At 51.1% G+C, this 18,179-nt stretch overlaps 2 protein-coding genes across 5 annotated transcripts; one reads left to right on the top strand and one right to left on the bottom strand.

Annotated features, from left to right (window-relative positions):
* The first annotated feature begins 97 nt into the window (after positions 1-97).
* degs1 (delta(4)-desaturase, sphingolipid 1) lies at positions 98-2,391 on the top strand. The gene is made up of 3 exons (XM_057048045.1): positions 98-357; positions 890-1,632; positions 1,720-2,391. The coding sequence occupies exons 1-3, from the start codon at positions 276-278 to the stop codon at positions 1,864-1,866; spliced, it is 972 nt and encodes a 323-aa protein (XP_056904025.1). The 5' UTR covers positions 98-275; the 3' UTR covers positions 1,867-2,391.
* A 281-nt stretch (positions 2,392-2,672) lies between these two features.
* Positions 2,673-18,102, bottom strand: nvl (nuclear VCP like). Of its 4 annotated transcripts, none has more exons than XM_057048035.1 (24): positions 17,341-18,102; positions 16,847-16,920; positions 15,666-15,736; positions 14,572-14,624; positions 14,364-14,448; positions 14,180-14,246; positions 13,689-13,952; positions 13,450-13,543; positions 13,135-13,211; positions 12,869-13,003; positions 12,474-12,575; positions 12,188-12,305; positions 11,686-11,824; positions 11,026-11,323; positions 8,598-8,819; positions 8,364-8,468; positions 7,741-7,803; positions 6,962-7,081; positions 6,532-6,631; positions 6,036-6,142; positions 4,359-4,435; positions 4,181-4,272; positions 3,329-3,426; positions 2,673-2,882 (listed from the first exon to the last, which is right to left on the bottom strand). In XM_057048035.1, exons 2-24 carry the CDS (start codon positions 16,901-16,903, stop codon positions 2,838-2,840), a joined length of 2,589 nt encoding a protein of 862 aa, XP_056904015.1. In that variant the 5' UTR covers positions 16,904-16,920; positions 17,341-18,102; the 3' UTR covers positions 2,673-2,837. The 4 variants fall into 4 exon arrangements, with proteins under 4 accessions (XP_056904015.1, XP_056904016.1, XP_056904017.1 ...); XM_057048036.1 differs by having other exon boundaries at positions 14,180-14,243; XM_057048037.1 differs by having other exon boundaries at positions 14,180-14,240.
* Between the last annotated feature and the right edge of the window lie 77 nt (positions 18,103-18,179).

Genomic DNA, 18,179 nt, shown 5'->3' with positions numbered 1-18,179 from the left:
ACTATTGCTACTATTATTACTATTGCTGCTGCTACTATTGCTACTATTATTACTATTGCTGCTGCTACTATTGCTGCTGTTACTGTTGCTACTGTTGCTCCTATCGTTGCTGTTGCTGCAGTTGGGAGGAAGCGCACGTAGGGGGCGGACTTGGCTTTCTGACGTCAGATAACCAACCAAGCGGCAGGATCCAGGGAGGATCCACAGCGGATCCAGGGAGGATCCACAGCGTTCGGTACCGCTTCCCAAAGCTGCGTTAGAAGCTCAAATCGATCATGGGGAACCGAGTCGCCCGAGACGACTACGAATGGGTCTACACGGAGCAGCCGCACGCGGACAGGCGGAAGGAGATCTTGGGTGAGTTAGCATGTAGCATCATGCTAACCTTAGTAAAACACTTTTTTTCGGTTTAGTTGTCTGTGTTACGACAGAAACATCGTTATTCCCCTTTTATCGTGCACCGAAATGAGTTGCGTCACCGTTTTGTTCGGTTTGACTTTGTCCTTCTCGCTGACGAACGTGGTTAACGGAGCTAACGGTTCTACCGGGCCCGGAAGAGGAGCTCATCCGAGCTCGCGCAGTTAGGGAGCGAAAGAGTGGTTAAAGTGTCACGTTAGCGACCACCAGCGCTCACACAACCGGTTTATACGCGGCTAGTTAACTTCAGCTCACACACAGAGGTTTTACAAGAGCGAAGGCGAAGCGTCCAGACCAAGACTGGGTCGGGAAGGTTCGGGACCGGAGCGGCCGAGCCGGAGTGTCACAGTCGGAAATGAAGGTTTCCGATCCAGCCAAAGAGGGTGGATCTGTGTGTGTGTGTGTGTGTGTGTGTGTGTGTGAGATTTAGTGAATCTCTCTCCAACCTCCTGTTTTGTCTCCATTTTCTCAGCTAAATACCCACAGATCAAGTCTCTGATGGGTCCGGACCCCAGGCTGAAGTGGATCGTGGTCCTGATGGTGGCGGTGCAGTTCTGTGCCTTTTACCTGGTCAAAGATCTGAGCTGGAAATGGGTCTTGTTTTGGACGTACACGTTCGGCAGCTGCATCAACCACTCCATGACGCTCGCCATCCACGAGGTGTCCCACAACACGGCCTTTGGGAACAGCAAGGCCATGTGGAACCGGTACTTCGCCATGTTTGCCAACCTGCCCATCGGCCTTCCCTATTCTGCTTCCTTCAAGCGGTATCACCTGGACCACCATCGCTACCTGGGCGGCGACGGGGTGGATGTCGATATTCCCACCGAGCTGGAAGGATGGTTCTTCTGCACGCGCTTCCGCAAGTTCGTCTGGATCATCCTGCAGCCGCTGTTCTACGCCATCCGGCCGCTCTGCATCAATCCCAAGCCCATCAGTCAGCTGGAGGTGACCAACGTGGGCGTGCAGCTGGCCTTTGACCTCCTGCTCTACTGGTTTTGGGGGGCCAAGCCTGTCGTGTACATGCTTGCCGGGTCCATGCTGGGCATGGGTTTGCACCCCATCTCCGGTCACTTCATCGCCGAGCACTACATGTTCCTCAAAGGCCACGAGACGTACTCCTACTACGGCTCCCTCAACCTGCTGACCTTCAACGTGGGCTACCACAACGAGCACCACGACTTCCCCAGCATTCCAGGCTGCAGGCTCCCCATGGTCAGTACCGCCTTTCCTGGAATCGGCAGAATGAAAAGCCTCGGAACCAACGAGGCGCCTTTTTAACGTTCCTCTTTGGTTTCACAGGTGAAGAAAATAGCGGCAGAGTATTACGAGGACCTTCCCCAGTACTCGTCCTGGATCCAGGTCCTCTACAGCTTCATCATGGACGACACGCTGAGTCCGTACTCTCGGATCAAGAGGAAGCTGAAGGGAGACGTCAAGCAAGAATAAGTGGGTCGGGAAGGACGCAGCTTTAACAGCTTCTGTGTGTTAAACACTCAGAAATAAGGTGTCCATGCAAACCATCGGGAATGTCCAGGGATTTCAGCCCAGCTCGGATGCACAGAGGCGACTCACATGTTTAGATTTTAAACAGATAAATGATTAATAAAAGTGTTAGAGGATTCCTCTCCAAAGCACCTTTGCTCTAATTCACCTTTAACCCCAGTGAAATTTCCTTTTATGTTGATGTTAAAGCTCCTGCTCAGGCTGTCTAACGTGCGTGCGCACGTGCACTCTGTCCGTCTGGATAACTGAAGCTTTGATTGATTTAACCAAAGCAACTAATTCCTGCTCAGAATGTTCTGGAAATGTTGGTGCCCACGAGGTTCTTGCCCTTCATCTCCAGAGGTGTTGCACCTTTGTCCACTGTACCTGTCCACCACTGTTGCCTTCCAGGGTCTGTTTGGGGTGTGTGAAGCACCTGCAGACCCTCACTGTTACAGATGCTCTAAAATAAAGTTGAACTGCTCAAAACTGCCGAGTCGTGGTTTGACTGGGACGCTTGTGTCCTCCAGATGAAAGCTGAATTTAAAACTGCTGAGTCGTGGTTTGACTGGGACGCTTGTGCCCTCCCTTCAGGTGAAAGCTGGACTTAAAACTGCCGAGTCATGGTTTGACTGGGACGCTTGTGCCCTCCCTTCAGGTGAAAGTTGGACTTAAAACTGCTGAGTCATGGTTTGACTGGGACGCTTGTGTCCTTCCTTCAGATGAAAGCTGGACTTCGGCTTCACGAGTCAAAATCACGACAGGAGACATTTCTCGCACTTAAATATTTTTTTGTAATTTGTTTTTACGAGTTGAAAATTACATTTACAAAAAACACAAATGGAATTTCAGGCATTTTCTCCTTGGACGTCGTCCTACTGGGACATAAAGCCGGGAAGGTTGTGTCCTCCAGGGGGAGGACGGGAGGTCCGCTCTTATCTGCTGATGGAGCCTCTGAGCTGCTCGTACATCTTCTGGTCCTACAGAGAGAAGAGCGGCACAGGTGAACGACTGAAGTGGACAGGAGGAGACGGCGGCGTCCCCGACCAGGGGGAGACCAGACAGAAGCTTGACTGATCACATGGGGGACAAGTCCAGGGCTGGCTGTCCACGCAGGTCCAGCCCTGCAGCACACAGCAAGGTGCAAAGTCCTAAAAGGCCTCAAATGTCTTCAGTGGACCACCATCAGGACCACATTGTCTCCAGACGTGGGACGGTGGACGAGTCCAACTTGTCTTCAGGTGGTCCATTGTCCTCATTTTTGTCTGGAGACTTTTCTGATCTTCTCAGGTTTTTTACCAGCGCAGAACATTGACTACCTGAAACCTCTGGTCCCCCACAGGAGGGACAAGCAGCTACACTCTTGCTCTGTTTAGGACACCTGGATTTGTGGGACATGTTTAAAGGTGTTGGCCAGAAATTTTACCTTTTTGGACACTGACGGACAAACTTTTTTGAAGGCATCGTCAAAGTTCTGCCGGGTCACTCTGATGTTGGACGCAGCGTTGCTGGACAATCTGGGACCTGTGGACAACAATCAACAGTCAGCAGCTCCTGAGGAACGTCCACCTCACCGAGGGACGTTCAGGAGCCGCTGGACGTCTTTTCTGAGGTTTGGTCATGAAAAACCTCTTTAGCCGAGATGTGGAACAAGTTGGGACTTCCTCTCGTTTCACAGTCTTGGTTCAATCCCTCCTCTGAGGGTGGAACCGATGTTTGGAACCAGAGTTGGACCAGAGTTCTTCCAGGTTTACCCCCAAATCTAAAATGGTTGTCGAACTCAAAGGGGAAGTTTGGTTTTTCTTCCTCGTGTTGACGCTTTCAGACCCACCACATGACCTTTGACCCGCTCCGTGTGACCCCTAGTGTCCATAGAGGGGAGCACATCTACCTCTGACCGGGTGGTTCTGCCAGCAGGCTCAAAGGAGCAGAAAAATGTTGGGCGCTTCCTCGGGGAAATCCTGGATCCTGCGGTGGCAGGTTGGGGCTCCTCCCCCTTCCACAGGTTTAGACATGAAGCTGAACTAGTGCTGAAGCTGCTCTACAGCTCCTCGTTTCTGTTTCAGACTCATGTTCAAATCCCTTATAAAGAAACGGGGGCCCAGTTTGTGGGTTAAACCCTCCAGAGCCCAACTGGTCCAACCCTGGTCCGACCCTCAACTGGTCCAACTCTGGTCCGACCCTCAACTGGTCCAACTCTGGTCCGACCCCCAACTGTGGTGTGTTCCATATGTCAGTGTTGGGCGGGGCGGAGGGACGGGGTGGGGGTGGAGGTTACCTGAAGCCGGTTCCGAGGCGTGCTGAGTGTCCAGGAAGGCCCTCAGAGCACTGAGGGAGGCTTCCCTCACCAACGCCGTCAGGTCCGCGCCGCTGGAACAAACGGGCGCACCTTTACACATCATCCCCACCTGCTGCCGAAGGTGACGGGCGAGCGGAACGTTTGAGGTGGCACTCACGTGAAACCATCACAGCGTTCGTCGTGGGCGATCTCCTGGAGGCCCACGTCCTGGTCCAGCACAGGTCGGGTCCCCCCCTAACAGACAACCCTGGGATTACTTTCACCGTGACTCCATCAGCTTTTTAATCATGTTGAAGGCTGCGAGTCGTTATGAAATATGAAGGTGTAAATCTAAAGGTGCCTCAAACACGACCACGACAGAAACCAGCTGGGGAAGGACTGGGAGGAGGGTTGGCCCTGGATCACGCTCCAGACCTGGATGATCACGTCAACAGGACCTGGTCCTGTCCACTTTTGACGGACTTGTTAAAGCACTCCAGTTCTTGCTGCGCTGCACCGGGAGGAGCTTCTTAAGCTTGAAGTGGATGTGGGAGCTGCTGCAGGACCAGCCCTGAGCCCGGACCAGGACCCCCTGAGCCCGGACCAGGACAGCCCTGAGCCGGACCAGCCCTGAGCTTGGACCAACCCTGAACTCGGACCAGCCCTGAGCCCCTTCCAGCCCTGAGCCCGACCAGGACCAGCCCTGAGCCCGGACCAGGACCAGCCCTGAGCTTGGACCAGGACCAGCCCTGAGCTTGGACCAACCCTGAACTCGGACCAGTCCTGAGCCCGTTCCAGCCCTGAGCCCGGACCGGCCCTGAGCCCAGACCAGGACCAGCCCTGAGCCCGGACCAGGACCACCCTGAGCTTGGACCAACCCTGAACTCGGACCAGTCCTGAGCCCGTTCCAGCCCTGAGCCCGGACCGGCCCTGAGCCCAGACCAGGACCAGCCCTGAGCCCGGACCAGGACCAGCCCTGAGCTTGGACCAACCCTGAACTCGGACCAGTCCTGAGCCCGTTCCAGCCCTGAGCCCGGACCGGCCCTGAGCCCAGACCAGGACCACCCTGAGCCCGGACCAGGACCAGCCCTGAGCTTGGACCAACCCTGAACTCGGACCAGTCCTGAGCCCGTTCCAGCCCTGAGCCCGGACCGGCCCTGAGCCCAGACCAGGACCAGCCCTGAGCCCGGACCAGGACCAGCCCTGAGCTTGGACCAACCCTGAACTCGGACCAGTCCTGAGCCCGTTCCAGCCCTGAGCCCGGACCGGCCCTGAGCCCAGACCAGGACCAGCCCTGAGCCCGGACCAGGACCAGCCTGAGCTTGGACCAACCCTGAACTCGGACCAGTCCTGAGCCCGTTCCAGCCCTGAGCCCGGACCGGCCCTGAGCCCAGACCAGGACCACCCCTGAGCCCGGACCAGGACCAGCCCTGAGCTTGGACCAACCCTGAACTCGGACCAGTCCTGAGCCCGTTCCAGCCCTGAGCCCGGACCAGCCCTGAGCCAGGACCAGCCCTGAGCCCTGAACCTGGACCATACCTGAGCCAGGACCAGCCCTGAGCCCGTTCCAGCCCTGAGCCTGGACCGGCCCTGAACCGGCCCTCCCCTGTTGTGAGGTGAGGCTCTGGAGGAAAACCAGTTGTGGTTTATCCCGAGCACAATCCCTTTTCTTTGTTCCACAAACAGTCGTCTGATGAGCGTGACTTTGTTGGACTTTGTTCCTTCAGTCAGCTGATTCAGACCTCGGACCTTCCTGTACTTTAACTTTCAGACACAATCGAGTCCCAGAACAGCATCCGGTACCGGAGCTCTTGGTCTAAAGTCTAACCTCCATGAACGTGTAGGACCCCTTTACCTTAGTTATAGTGAGCAGGATGGACAGACGGTCTGCTGGACAGGGCAGACCCACATACAGGATTTTATCGAGCCGACCCGGCCGCATTATCGCAGGGTCGATGATATCTGGCGAGAACAAGACGCAGAAACACTTTGTTGACACATTTCCAAGACATTTCACTGTGAAAGCTGCATGGAAGAGGGATGTGATCATTAGATCCTTTACTTGATGAGATAACTGAAGCAAACAAGATCCACCTGAAAGAGTCTTGATCATAAAGGAAAGAGCCACTAATGCGTCTCACATCAACCTCGCCAAGATGGGCGGAGCCAAGGCTCATAAAGGACCTGCTACTGGGCACCAGCGACTGGTGTTGGTCCCACGTAAGCAGGACAGTGATGTGGATCATAAAAACCACCAAGACCAGTTGCTAATATCAACATTTGAACAGTTGTTTACTCTCTTTTCCAGTTAAAACCGCTTTAATCCAGACAGGACGCCCTGCCATACAAACCTGGCCTGTTGGTTGCTGCCATGATGAACACCTGCCGGCGGGCCTCCAGACCGTCCATCTCTGTCAGCAGCTGGTTGACCACCCGTACACTGGCCCCGGACTGGCAACACACAGGAACACGGCACAACTGGCTAATTCAGACATGTCAGAATGTGCCGACGGCGTTGGAAATGTTTGGGGATTTCAGTGTTTACAGCAGGAACTTTGTACTAGGACAAGGAGCAGATCCTTGAGGAGGGACTCAGTGGGAACACTGAAGCCCCATTAAAGTGGGGGCTACGTTCCCATGCTGCAGCCTCGGACTGAGGACACACGTACTGGAGCAGGCCTGGACCTGGGTAATGGGAGTGGGGGTCTGTGTGGGTCCTGGTGTGGGTCCTGGTGTGGGTCCTGTGTGAGAGTGGGTCCTGGTGTGGGTCCTTGCTCTCACCTCGTGGCCTGATCGTCGGGGACACAGCGCGTCCACCTCATCAAAGAAGATGACACAGGGAGCCGAGTTCTGTCCTCTCTGGAAGACCTGTCTGACCGCCCGCTCACTCTCACCGACGTACTGATGAGACACAGAGACACCGATGAGAAACAGAGACACGGATGAGACACCGATCAGACACAGAGACACTGATGAGACACGGATGAGACACGGATGAGACACAGAGACACTGATGAGACACAGAGACACGGATGAGACACCGATGAGACACAGAGACACTGATGAGACACTGATGAGACACAGAGACACCGATGAGACACAGAGACGCCGATGAGACACAGAGACACCGATGAGACACAGAGACGCCGATGAGACACAGAGACGCCGATGAGACACAGAGACACCGATGAGACACAGAGACACCGATGAGACACAGAGACACTGATCTGATCTGGGTCAGTGTGTGGGTCCTGGTGTGGGTCTGTGTGTGGGTCTGTGTGTGTGTCCTGGTGTGGGTGTGTGTGTGTCCTGGTGTGGGTGTGTGTGTGTGTCCTGGTGTGGGTGTGTGTGTGTCCTGGTGTGGGTCTGTGCGTGTCCTGGTGTGGGTGTGTGTGTGTCCTGGTGTGGGTCTGTGCGTGTCCTGGTGTGGGTCAGTGTGGGTCCTGGTGTGGGTCAGTGTGGGTCTTGGTGTGGGTCAGTGTGTGTGTGTCCTGGTGTGGGTCTGTGCGTGTCCTGGTGTGGGTCAGTGTGTGGGTCTGTGTGTGTTAGGACATACACACCATGTTCAGCAGCTCGGGACCTTTGACAGAGATGAAATTGAGTCCTGATTCGTTGGCCACGGCCTGTCAGGAGACACCAGTTAGCAACAGAGCCAGAACCACACGGAAAAACAGGAACGCTGCTGAATTCCATGAAACATTCCGCCCACAAATCAACTCAAGGGTGAGTCATGTGACACTGGAGGTGCTGAATAATTTACAATATGGTGGAGAAGGAAAAAACAACAACAAACCTGAAAACAGGTCAATTCTCAGCACCTCTCAGCCTTCATGATCATGTAATAAGTCTTTATGACCATGTTATAAGTCTACTTCGGTCTTTATTACCATGTAATAACTCTACTTCTGTCTTTATGATCATGTAATAAGTCTACCTCTGTCTTTATTATCATGTAATAACTATACTTCTCTCTTTATTACTATGTAATAACACTACTTCTGTCTTTATTACCATGTAATAAGTCTACTTCTGTCTTTATTATCATGTAATAAGCCTACTTCTGTCTTTATGACCATGTAATAACTCTACTTCGGTCTTTATTACCATGTAATAACTCTACTTCTCTCTTTATTATCATGTAATAAGCCTACTTCTGTCTAAATTAAATCACATTAACAACCACCTTGGCCAGCAGAGTCTTTCCACATCCTGGAGGTCCAGTTAACAGGACACCAGATGGAGCACTGAGCCCCAGAAGCTTGAACTGCTCTGGGAAACGCACCGGAGCCTGAAAGACACACAAGTGTCATTGAAAATCTGATTTTTCCTCTTTCTTCCTCACAAAAGTCTTCATTTCTGTGAAGGAAGACTTGAAGTCCTTTTTCCTCAGGATGGTCCTAGTCTCGGTCCCAGTTACCAGGATGGCCATGGTGAGCTCCTCTCTGATGTCCTGCAGAGCGCCCACGTCCTCCCAGGTGACGTCAGGCACGGTGGCGAAGCCCTCCCTCTTGGCTGAAGGCTGCACGCTGGCCAGAGACGCCTGGAAGTCTGACATCAGGATGGAGAGGCCGACCAACCTGTCCTCGGACAGGGTCTCCTTGTTCCTCAGAAGGTGTAACAGCTGCCTCAGATCTGGTTTCTGGACAGAACATGTGAGCCTTTAGGTTAATATGGGTCCACTTAAGAGTGACAATAGTGTCAAGTCATGTAAATGTGCACTTTCAAACCAGGTTTAAAAGAGAGGACAGACTACTTTTAAGATCAGACTTAAAACCTCCTCTTTGAAAAAGCTTATTGTTACTAATTCTGTAGTTCTAGTTACTATCATAGATGACAAACTATCATATTTAGGGGGTCGTCTAATCGTTAGGTCACATCTTAGCTATGCTGCTATAGGCCGAGGCTGCCGGGGTCCAGAAACATGATCACCTGACAGGCCTCTGTCACCCCACTGGGTCATGGTTTCCTCTCCTCTCCTCTCCTCTCCTCTCCTCTCCTCTCCTCTCCCTTCTCTTCTCTTCTCCCCTCCCCCCCTCCCCCCTCCCCTCTCCCCTCCCCCCTCCCCTCTCCTCTCCTCCTCCCCTCTCCTCTTTCCTCCTCCTCTCCTACCCTCTCCTCTCCTCTCCCTCCCCTCCTCTCCTCCCCATCTCCCAGCCTGGCAGGCCCCCTGAGGAAACACCATGAGGAGACACCATGAGGAGACACCATGAGGAAACACCATGAGGAAACACCATGAGGAGACACTGGAGCTAAAAACTGAAGGACTGAAACAGTAAATGGGATAAAAGGTATAAAAGCTAAAAGCTGAGGAACTAAGAATTGGAGTAGTAAAACAGTACTAAGACTACAACAGACTAAAACAGTAAATGGGATAAAAGGTGTAAAGACTAAAAACTGAGAGACTAAGAACTGAGGGAGTAAAACAGTAAAAGTGCAAATCAGTTAAAGGCCTGATTAAAAAGGTGTGTCTTGAGCCTCTTTTTAAAAATCTCAACAGTCTCTGCGGCCCTGAGGTTCCACAGTCGGGGACCAGAATAACTGAAGGCCGCTTCCCCGTGCGTTTTAGAGCTTACATGTGGAATGGTTAAAAGGCCGGTGCCGGAGGACCTCAGAGTCCGCGAGGGTTGATAGAATAAAAGCAGGTCAGATAAATAAGTCGGGCCAAGACCAATAAGACATTTAAAAACTAATAAAAGAACCTTAAAATCGATCCTGAAACGCACGGGTAGCCAATGCAGCGATTCTAAGACCGGTGTGATGTGCTCCCGCCCTCTGGTCCTCGTCAGCACCCGTGCAGCTGAGTTTTGTAGTAATTGTAGGTTTGTGATGCTCTTTTTGGGAAGACCAGAGAGCAGGGCATTACAATAATCTAGACCACAAGAGATAAAAGCGTGCATCAGCACCTCTCCTCTCCTCTCCTCTCGTCTCCTCTCGTCTCGTCTCGTCTCCTCTCCTCTCCTCCCCTCCTCCCTCCTCTCCTCTCCTCTCCTCCTCTCCTCTCCTCTCCTCTCCTCTCCTCTCCTCCCTCTCCTCTCCTCTCCTCTCCCCTCCTCTCCTCCTCTCCTCTCCTCTCTCTCCCTCCTCCTCTCCTCTCCTCTCCTCTCCTCTCCTCCCCTCTCCCCTCCCCTCCTCTCCTCTCCTCTCCTCTCCTCCCTCTCCTCTCCTCTCCTGGGGTCAGGCCCTGGGATTCTGGAAAGCACCTTGAAACAATTTTGATTGTATAAGACACTATATAAATAAAGATTGATTTGATTTGATTTTTATAAAACTACATTCAGACTAAGTTTTCATTCATCACTTCAGGGCACGTTTGTTTTTTTGCTTTTGCTCCAGCTGATTTTAATATTGATGCAAAAATGAAAAGAAACGAGTGGACTCTGAATTTCCGTCCCCTTGTTGCCAGGAGGAAGTGTTGACATCTTACCGTCCTTTGACTGGTTCTAACTGGTTTCTCAGGCCTTTAGATAAATCATCCCAGCCAGTGAACTGTAACGCTTAGCGAGCACTGATCCTTTGGACAAGAGGACGGAGACCGACGGAGACAGGACTGAGGCTGGGTAAGCAGCTGGCTCAGGACTGTTCAGGACTGACGCCTCCGGTTGTCAGCATCCACCCGGACTGGTCACCAAGTGGAAAAGCCCAGAGGCTGGGAGTGTTGGGTGGAGCGCTGGATGAGTAACTCCTGATCTAACGGGTCACAGAGCAGCTCCTGCTGGCCTCCAGTGGTGTCCCACATCTCTGTCAGGTCCTTGGAGTCCACTACCGTATCCATTACTAATTACTAACCAGACTCAGGCTTCAGTTGTGTGGAGTTCCAGTCCAATGGACTCATCTGATGTACATACCTGTGGAGGATCCTGTCCTGGCTGCACACCAGCTCCTGGGTCGCCGTCTGTGGTCTGGCCCTCTGCATCGTTGTTGTGGGTCTGAGATCCAGCTGTTGAGGGATGTTGAGGGGAGCACTGACTGGAGCTCCTCGGGCAACCTCCCAGGTCTATCAGGACTCTGTTGACTGCATTCATGGCAGCTTCCCGACACAGAGCCATGAGATCTGCTCCCACGTAGCCTGGGGTGAGCCGGGCCAGCTGCTGGTAGTCCAGGTCTTCGGGCAGCTTTAGCTTTCGACACAATGTTTTCAGGATCCTGAAAGAGAAATCAAGGTTCTGCTTCAGCATTTGAGTGCTGTGACCACTGGAGATCGGGAACTGGTGTGGACTGTTGTGGTATTTCCCAGAAACAGGAGGGAACGCCAACGTGTCAATGACGAGGAGAAACCCAGCAACCTGACTGGTTAAGCGCAATGTCATAATCGTCCTGCTCAGCTACTTTGCTACAGCCTGATCAGAGCAGGTCAGGTTACTGGTCCAGACTCTGCACGACACGTTGAAGCTTCCCTTAACGCATTAGCCTTAGCTACACAGGTAAGCTAATAGAATCACGTATATATGCAGCCACACATGGTGTCGCCGCAGATATGGAATACAAGATGGAGCTGTTCGACTGACCGGAGACGCGCCGCTTCATCGGGAATTCCGAGGCAAATTTCCCGGTCAAAGCGTCCAGCTCTGCGGAGGGCAGGGTCCAGGGAGTCGGGCCTGTTGGTGGCACCGATGACCATGACTGGCGCTGGAATACTGTTCAAATCTGGAAAAAAGAAGAAAGGGGACGTAGAAATATCTGTCTTTTTCTCTCATCTTTTATAGTTTCTCATAGATCCAAACTCTGAAGGAGGAGGAAACATAAATATGGTGATGAATATAAAATCTGATAAGTTGCCATAGCGACGTAACCCTGGACAGGAAGATCATCATGACTGATTACTGTGAACTCATCACTGAATGAGAGGGAAATAAAAATGATTGGGTGAGTGAATCAGGATTCTAAGCGTAAATAATGAGAAATGTCGGCCCAACACTGGGATAAAATTAGATTAACACATTTCCTTGTTATTCCGGTTTCCTCCCCCTGCTGGTGATATAAGTGGCTACCAATAAGTAAGTCCTGTACCGTCCATGCAAGTTAGCATCTGAGCAACGATCCTCCTCTCCATGTCTTTAGAGGCCACTTCTCTCTTGGGGGTAATGGCGTCTATCTCATCTATGAAGAGGATACACGGGGCAGAGCTCTGCAGACACAGGTCGGAGAGGAAGAGGCACGTGAATCGAGCCTGTCCAGCATCTGGAGCAGGGCCGGACTGCAGTCATAAACCGCCCCAGTCAGTCCCTATTTGGTTTGGTTTTTCTGTAATTAACATCTCACTGGGATGTATTCAAAGGATCAAGGCAAGACTCACCACAGCCAGGTCAAACAGCTCTCTGAGCTTCTGCTCAGACTCCCCAGATACTCCAGAAACCACCTCTGGAGCAGAGACCTTCAGCATGGGCAGCTGCAGCTCCTGACACACGAGACAAGTTAACCTCATGAGAGACAGGCCTCATCCATGGGCTTCAGGCCTCTGTGAACCACCACCTGCCCGTCCTAGAAGCAGGGGCCCGACTGAGCAGAGTCTTCCTCCAGCGGGCTCATGCGTGCAGTTTAAAACCACCTCGAGCACCATAACTGTAGCTCTGTTCACTAAAACTCTGTCCATTCTGACCTCTTGACCTTTCAGACCCTCCAGGGAGGGTTCACAGACTCTTGCTAATTTAATTTCTGGTTAGGAGCAGTCTAGTGCTCTGTGATCCTCACCCCAGCCACGGCCTGGGCCAGCAAGGTCTTTCCACAGCCGGGGGGTCCGTGCAGCAGGAAGCCCCTTGGAGGAACCATTCCAAGTTGCTGGTAAACTTCTGGATGGTGCATGTGAATCAGCAGCTTACAGAGCTCCTGCAACAATCAACAAAGGCAATAAATGCAAAAAAAACCTCAGGAGATAAAACAACAACAACAACAACAACGCTGGGAGCTGGTGTGAACCTTCAGAAGTGTCAATGGAGCCTGAGAACGGTGGAACGTACCATTAAAGTCGCTTCATTTCCTCCCACATCCTCAAACTTCAGAGAAGGAACCTGCAGCTCCGGTGACTTTGACTTTGCTGAGACACAATTTCCAATGACAATGAATTCTTGGAATAAAACACGGCGACGAACGCGAGCAGCACAACCATCACAAAATGTTTGCTCCCAAGTTGCCCCCGTCCAGCAGAATCTGGGTCCCCTAGCGTAGTTGCCCCCGGTACTCCTGGAGGTTCACGCTCTCATTCACTCAGGTGCACTGTTTTAGGACCGCTGTGTAATAAACAGGCATCAGATATAAAGGGGATGCAACACTACCTTTCTGGGCGGCGCCGGTTCCCGTGGACGCCGCCGCTTTCCTTTTGAACTTGGTCTGGGATTTCTCGGTTTCCAGCTGGGACGCGTCTGTGAGCTGTGACACACGAGGAGCACGGTCAGAGAAACTTGTGCTACACACACACACACACATATATACAGTATATATATATATATATATATATATATAATGTTTACTGTCTATGTGTGCACGCCTGTACACACATTTATTACACACTTACACTTGGAGTTTTGGTTCTGGGCTGCTCTTCACTGGAGTCCAGGTTGATCTTCTCGGGGCATCCGCTTTTATCAATGAACCAGCCTCCTGTAGTCACCGTGGTTAATGAACTAGGACCAGGACCAGGACCAGGACCAGGACCAGGACCAGGACCAGGACCAGGACCAGGACCAGGGTCACCAGCAGAATCCCTCGTGGCCGTGCTGCAGTCCGGCTGTGCTTTTCGGTACAGGGATGTGAGAGAACTGTTCATGTGATTGGAGGGCTGCAGAGGGCAAAAACCAGGCAATGAGGAGTCAGCTCATCCATACGTGCAGAGATCCAATATATACGTTAACAAGCAGAGCAAGACCGGACCTGCACTAACACACTGTTTCAAGCCAATATTTAATATTCCCATCGGCCCAACGCGGCCTCCTTCGCGGCCAATAATGCCAGCTCAGAAAAGGTCACGTAAAGGTCACCCCTTCATCTTAAAAAATGTTTTCTTACAGTGTTTCCCAAAATCTGGCAATCGCCATCAGATGATTCCTCGGAGCTGCTGCTGCTGCTGCTGCTGCTGACACACACCTCTGAATTAGTTCCAGACAATAAGAGCACGAACAGAAGTGCAGGAGGTCATCCTGAGGAGCAAGAGTCCGTCCTGCTGGACCAGCAGGGACAGGACGGGGTTTACCCGGTGTCAACATGGCTGTGCTTCAGCCTCTTATTCAGGGGTTTATGGTCCGTCGCCTCAGACTCCCTCAGGATCTCCTCATATGCTGTGAGGGGAAGAAAGAAGAAGGGCTGCAAACCAAAGATACCAAAACCAAGCAGGATGCCCCACCTACGTCTTTTACAAGGAAAAAGGAAAGCAAGCAGCATCCTTGATTGTGGCCTCGTACCTTTTTCTACTTGGATTCTAAAAGCCGTCTTCTTTCTTCTGCCGTACTCCCGTCTGTGGATACAACTTTAATCAAACACTCTTTCGTAGACAGACGTGCAGGTGAAGAACCTGAACAAGATCCATCTGCTGATGATGTTGGAACGTAGCTGCGCTACTACTAATAACTCCTGAAACCAGGACCGGTCACCTGACAGGGGTTCAGTTCTTCGAATCACCTTAAGCTTTTGCCCCATTAGGGTCTCCCAGTCAAGTCACGTGATGAGCCAGAGAAAAAGCAGTCCAAGACCACCCAAAGTGGTGTTGGTGCGACTCACCCCAGGGCTAGGGTCCAGGATCTGAGGCTAGGGTCCAGGATCTGAGGCTAGGGTCCAGGATCTGAGGCTAGGGTCCAGGATCTGAGGCTAGGGTCCATGATCTGAGGCTAAGGTTCAGGATCTGAGGCTAGGGTCCATGATCTGAGGCTAGGGTTCAGGATCTGAGGCTAGGGTCCAGGATCTGAGGCTAGGGTCCATGATCTGAGGCTAAGGTTCAGGATCTGAGGCTAGGGTCCATGATCTGAGGCTAGGGTTCAGGATCTGAGGCTAGGGTCCAGGATCTGAGGCTAGGGTCCAGGATCTGAGGCTAGGGTTCTGGATCTGAGGTTTGGGTCCAGGATCTGAGGCTAGGGTTCGGGATCTGAGGCTAGGGTCCAGGATCTGAGGCTAGGGTTCTGGATCTGAGGTTTGGGTCCAGGATCTGAGGCTAGGGTCCAGGATCTGAGGCTAGGGTTCGGGATCTGAGGTTTGGGTCCAGGATCTGAGGCTAGGGTCCAGGATCTGAGGCTAGGGTTCAGGATCTGAGGCGTGGTCTGTTCTACTCAAGAAGGACTCCCGGGAGACCAGACCTGTCACTATTAGCAGAGCGGGACGGTCCAATGGTGGGACCAGTATCAGCAAGGAGCTGGGTGGGACCAGCTGTGCCTGGTAGTGACCTATTGACCAACTACCCTCCTACGATGGTTGGACTACGACCTGAACCAGGATTCCTGAATGATGGAATTGGAAAACAACAGAAAACAGTGTGTGGGTGTGTGAAGGTACGTTAGACACTTGCCTGTAAAGGTTCTGAAGTTCAAGGGCAACAGCAGCGATATCCACAGAGTTGCAGTTGCTGGACGTCAACCACTGAAAGCAGGTGGACACAGGTGGACACAGATGGACACAGGTGGACACAGATGGACACAGGTGGACAGAGATGACACAGTTTGTGGTCACCTGTACGCTCGGTACCACTTTATGCCTTCCACAACCTTGCAAATGTGTTGCACATGTCTGGACACACCAATCTGGCTGTGTCTCTTCAAATGAATAACGTAGCAGTGGGACAGGAAAAGAGACATTTGTCTATCTTGGAGACGTTCGTTCCAGGTTCTGACTGGAAGAGGAAGTGGGGGAACCTCTAGAACAACTGCTGACCCCCTCCTGGCAGCTGTAACCTTAACCTGGCACTTCCTGTCGGGGGAACCAGACCTGCACGTGGCTCAGAAGCTTCTGCTGTCATGTTCTTTGTGCTCCTTTAAGGGGTTCCCTTAAGAGGACATTTTTGGGACATTTTAGCTGCTACCATGAAAAAAATTAATAAGCAAATGAAATGAGCCTCCAGACTAAATATCAAAATAACCTCTTATGCCACCTGTACCAGGTCCTCAACACCGCTACTGATGCACGATCCCACGCTGCACCACTGGGACCGAAAGAGGAACTTCTCTCTATTATTTTTGGCACTTTACAGCATAAAAGGAGACCAATTCTTTCTTGATCAGCTGTATGTTTATTGGATCTTCTAACATCGTTTCCAGGTGCCTCCACTGAAGCTGCTCCTGAGTGAAGTTACTGTTTTAACTTTCTATGAAGACATGCAGAACATGCATTTGTGCAGGCCTTGGCTGATTATAATCGCATAATGGCGTCCTTGTGGAGGGACGGAGTGGGACGATTCTGGAATACTTCATATAATTCAAAGGAGGAATGTGAACCCTACCAACCTACACACACACGCACGCACACACAGGAGATAAACAGAAGCTAGAAATGAAATTATTCCAAGAACAATGACAACTGTAGGACTGTCTTTCCTGCACTCTGCAGCTTTAGAAGACACAACTGTGGCTCATCCACAACACATCTGACTAACCAGCTTTTGTCCAACCATTCAGCAGTGTCTCACACACATAAGAATCGGACATTTCCGTGCAGGAACAGTGTGTGTGGCTCCGGGAGGAGATGCTTTCCTACCTGTTCCACTCTCTGCCTGAGACGATTATCCACCCAGTCACTTCCTCTACTCTTCATTTTAGGCTTCTCTGGCTCTGACAGGACATCAAAGAATTAGCTTTTACATGGCCAAACGTTTTGATTTTAAATATATTTCCTATAAATGTTTGATAGAGACACAAAGTAGCCCTTAACATCAGGAGGGGTGAAAACGACAACACGTTTGATCTAAAATATTTCAAATTTATTGGTGGGAAACAGCAGACTGCTAAGGTGGACTCTGGCCAGGTCCGTATAGAACATAAGAACTTTCTATTCATTCAATTCTACTGTTTTAATTCTGCTGGGAAAACGTGAAGTGTCATTTATGAAGCAAATACACTGTTTTATGCTTCCACCAGAACCTCCTGGTACAGAACAGGTCTGAGTAAATGTACCGTTAACACGTAAAGAAAACTCTCTGGCACACATATTAATATTTATTATAAAATTCATTCACAATGCATGTTTCTCACCTCTCAGTGGGAACGTAGCAACTTATTTTGATACAGCGTGGGACGAGAACGAGACAGAGCGGAAGTAGAAGCAAGAACTTCCGGGTCAAACGACACTTCCGCGTCGCTGTTTCACTTCAGAACATTTTCCGTTGGAGAAATTACTTTCTCTTCCTCACATGACATGACACAAACTGTTTTATGTTATGCTATTTTTACGTTAGTATTTCATAATAGGACATTCCAACATAATAGTTCGAGTTGGGGGAAATGCGGTTGATTTAGACTGATATTGATTGAGAACAGTGAGAGTAGCTGCACCATTTCAGTATTTATTCTTAAGCCGAGACAATAAATAATACTCGTTGTTTGGGTACAGCTTCATAAAAATAACCTCATCTAAGTCCTACAAGACATTACACAGCTATAGCTTATACAAAAAAAGTCCATCTTTGATTTGTAAGTAGAAAGTTGAATCCTTAAATTTCAGAATCATTTCCACTAAATAAGGATCTAAATAAGGAACACCTGTCAGCCCCTGGCCCAGGGATGCCCACACCTCCCAACATCACACACCCTTTAACCCTGACCCTAAACCAGACCCTGACTCTGACCCTAAACCAGACCCTGGCCCTGACCCTAACCCTCACTCTGACCCTAAACCAGACCCTGGCCCTCACTCTGACCCTAAACCAGACCCTGACGTGGTGTTTAGCACCAACTACAGGAGCCTCGGGAGGCTGCTGCTGAGCCTGGTGGAGCCCAATTATTACAGTTATCTGATTACTCTCATCAATTATTGCGGGTCATTTAAACATTTAAATGGCGGCAGACAGGAGTAGGAACATTTTTAAAAGTTA

The sequence above is a fragment of the Takifugu flavidus genome, chromosome 11 (assembly GCF_003711565.1).
Source record: "Takifugu flavidus isolate HTHZ2018 chromosome 11, ASM371156v2, whole genome shotgun sequence".
Classification (NCBI taxonomy): Eukaryota; Metazoa; Chordata; class Actinopteri; order Tetraodontiformes; family Tetraodontidae; genus Takifugu; species Takifugu flavidus.
This window is presented reverse-complemented; position numbering and strand designations above follow the sequence as displayed.

Excerpts from the sequence above, each read along its gene's own strand:
- degs1 (XM_057048045.1), top strand. The coding sequence starts at position 276 with ATGGGGAACCGAGTCGCCCGAGACGACTACGAATGGGTCTACACGGAG. Across the intron at positions 358-889 it reads CAGGCGGAAGGAGATCTTGG|CTAAATACCCACAGATCAAG; the intron begins GTGAGTTAGCAT and ends CCATTTTCTCAG. Across the intron at positions 1,633-1,719 it reads CAGGCTGCAGGCTCCCCATG|GTGAAGAAAATAGCGGCAGA; the intron begins GTCAGTACCGCC and ends TTGGTTTCACAG.
- nvl (XM_057048035.1), bottom strand. The coding sequence starts at position 16,903 with ATGAAGAGTAGAGGAAGTGACTGGGTGGATAATCGTCTCAGGCAGAGA. Across the intron at positions 13,004-13,134 it reads GAAATGAAGCGACTTTAATG|GAGCTCTGTAAGCTGCTGAT; the intron begins GTACGTTCCACC and ends TGATTGTTGCAG. Across the intron at positions 12,576-12,868 it reads TGGCCCAGGCCGTGGCTGGG|GAGCTGCAGCTGCCCATGCT; the intron begins GTGAGGATCACA and ends CTCGTGTGTCAG.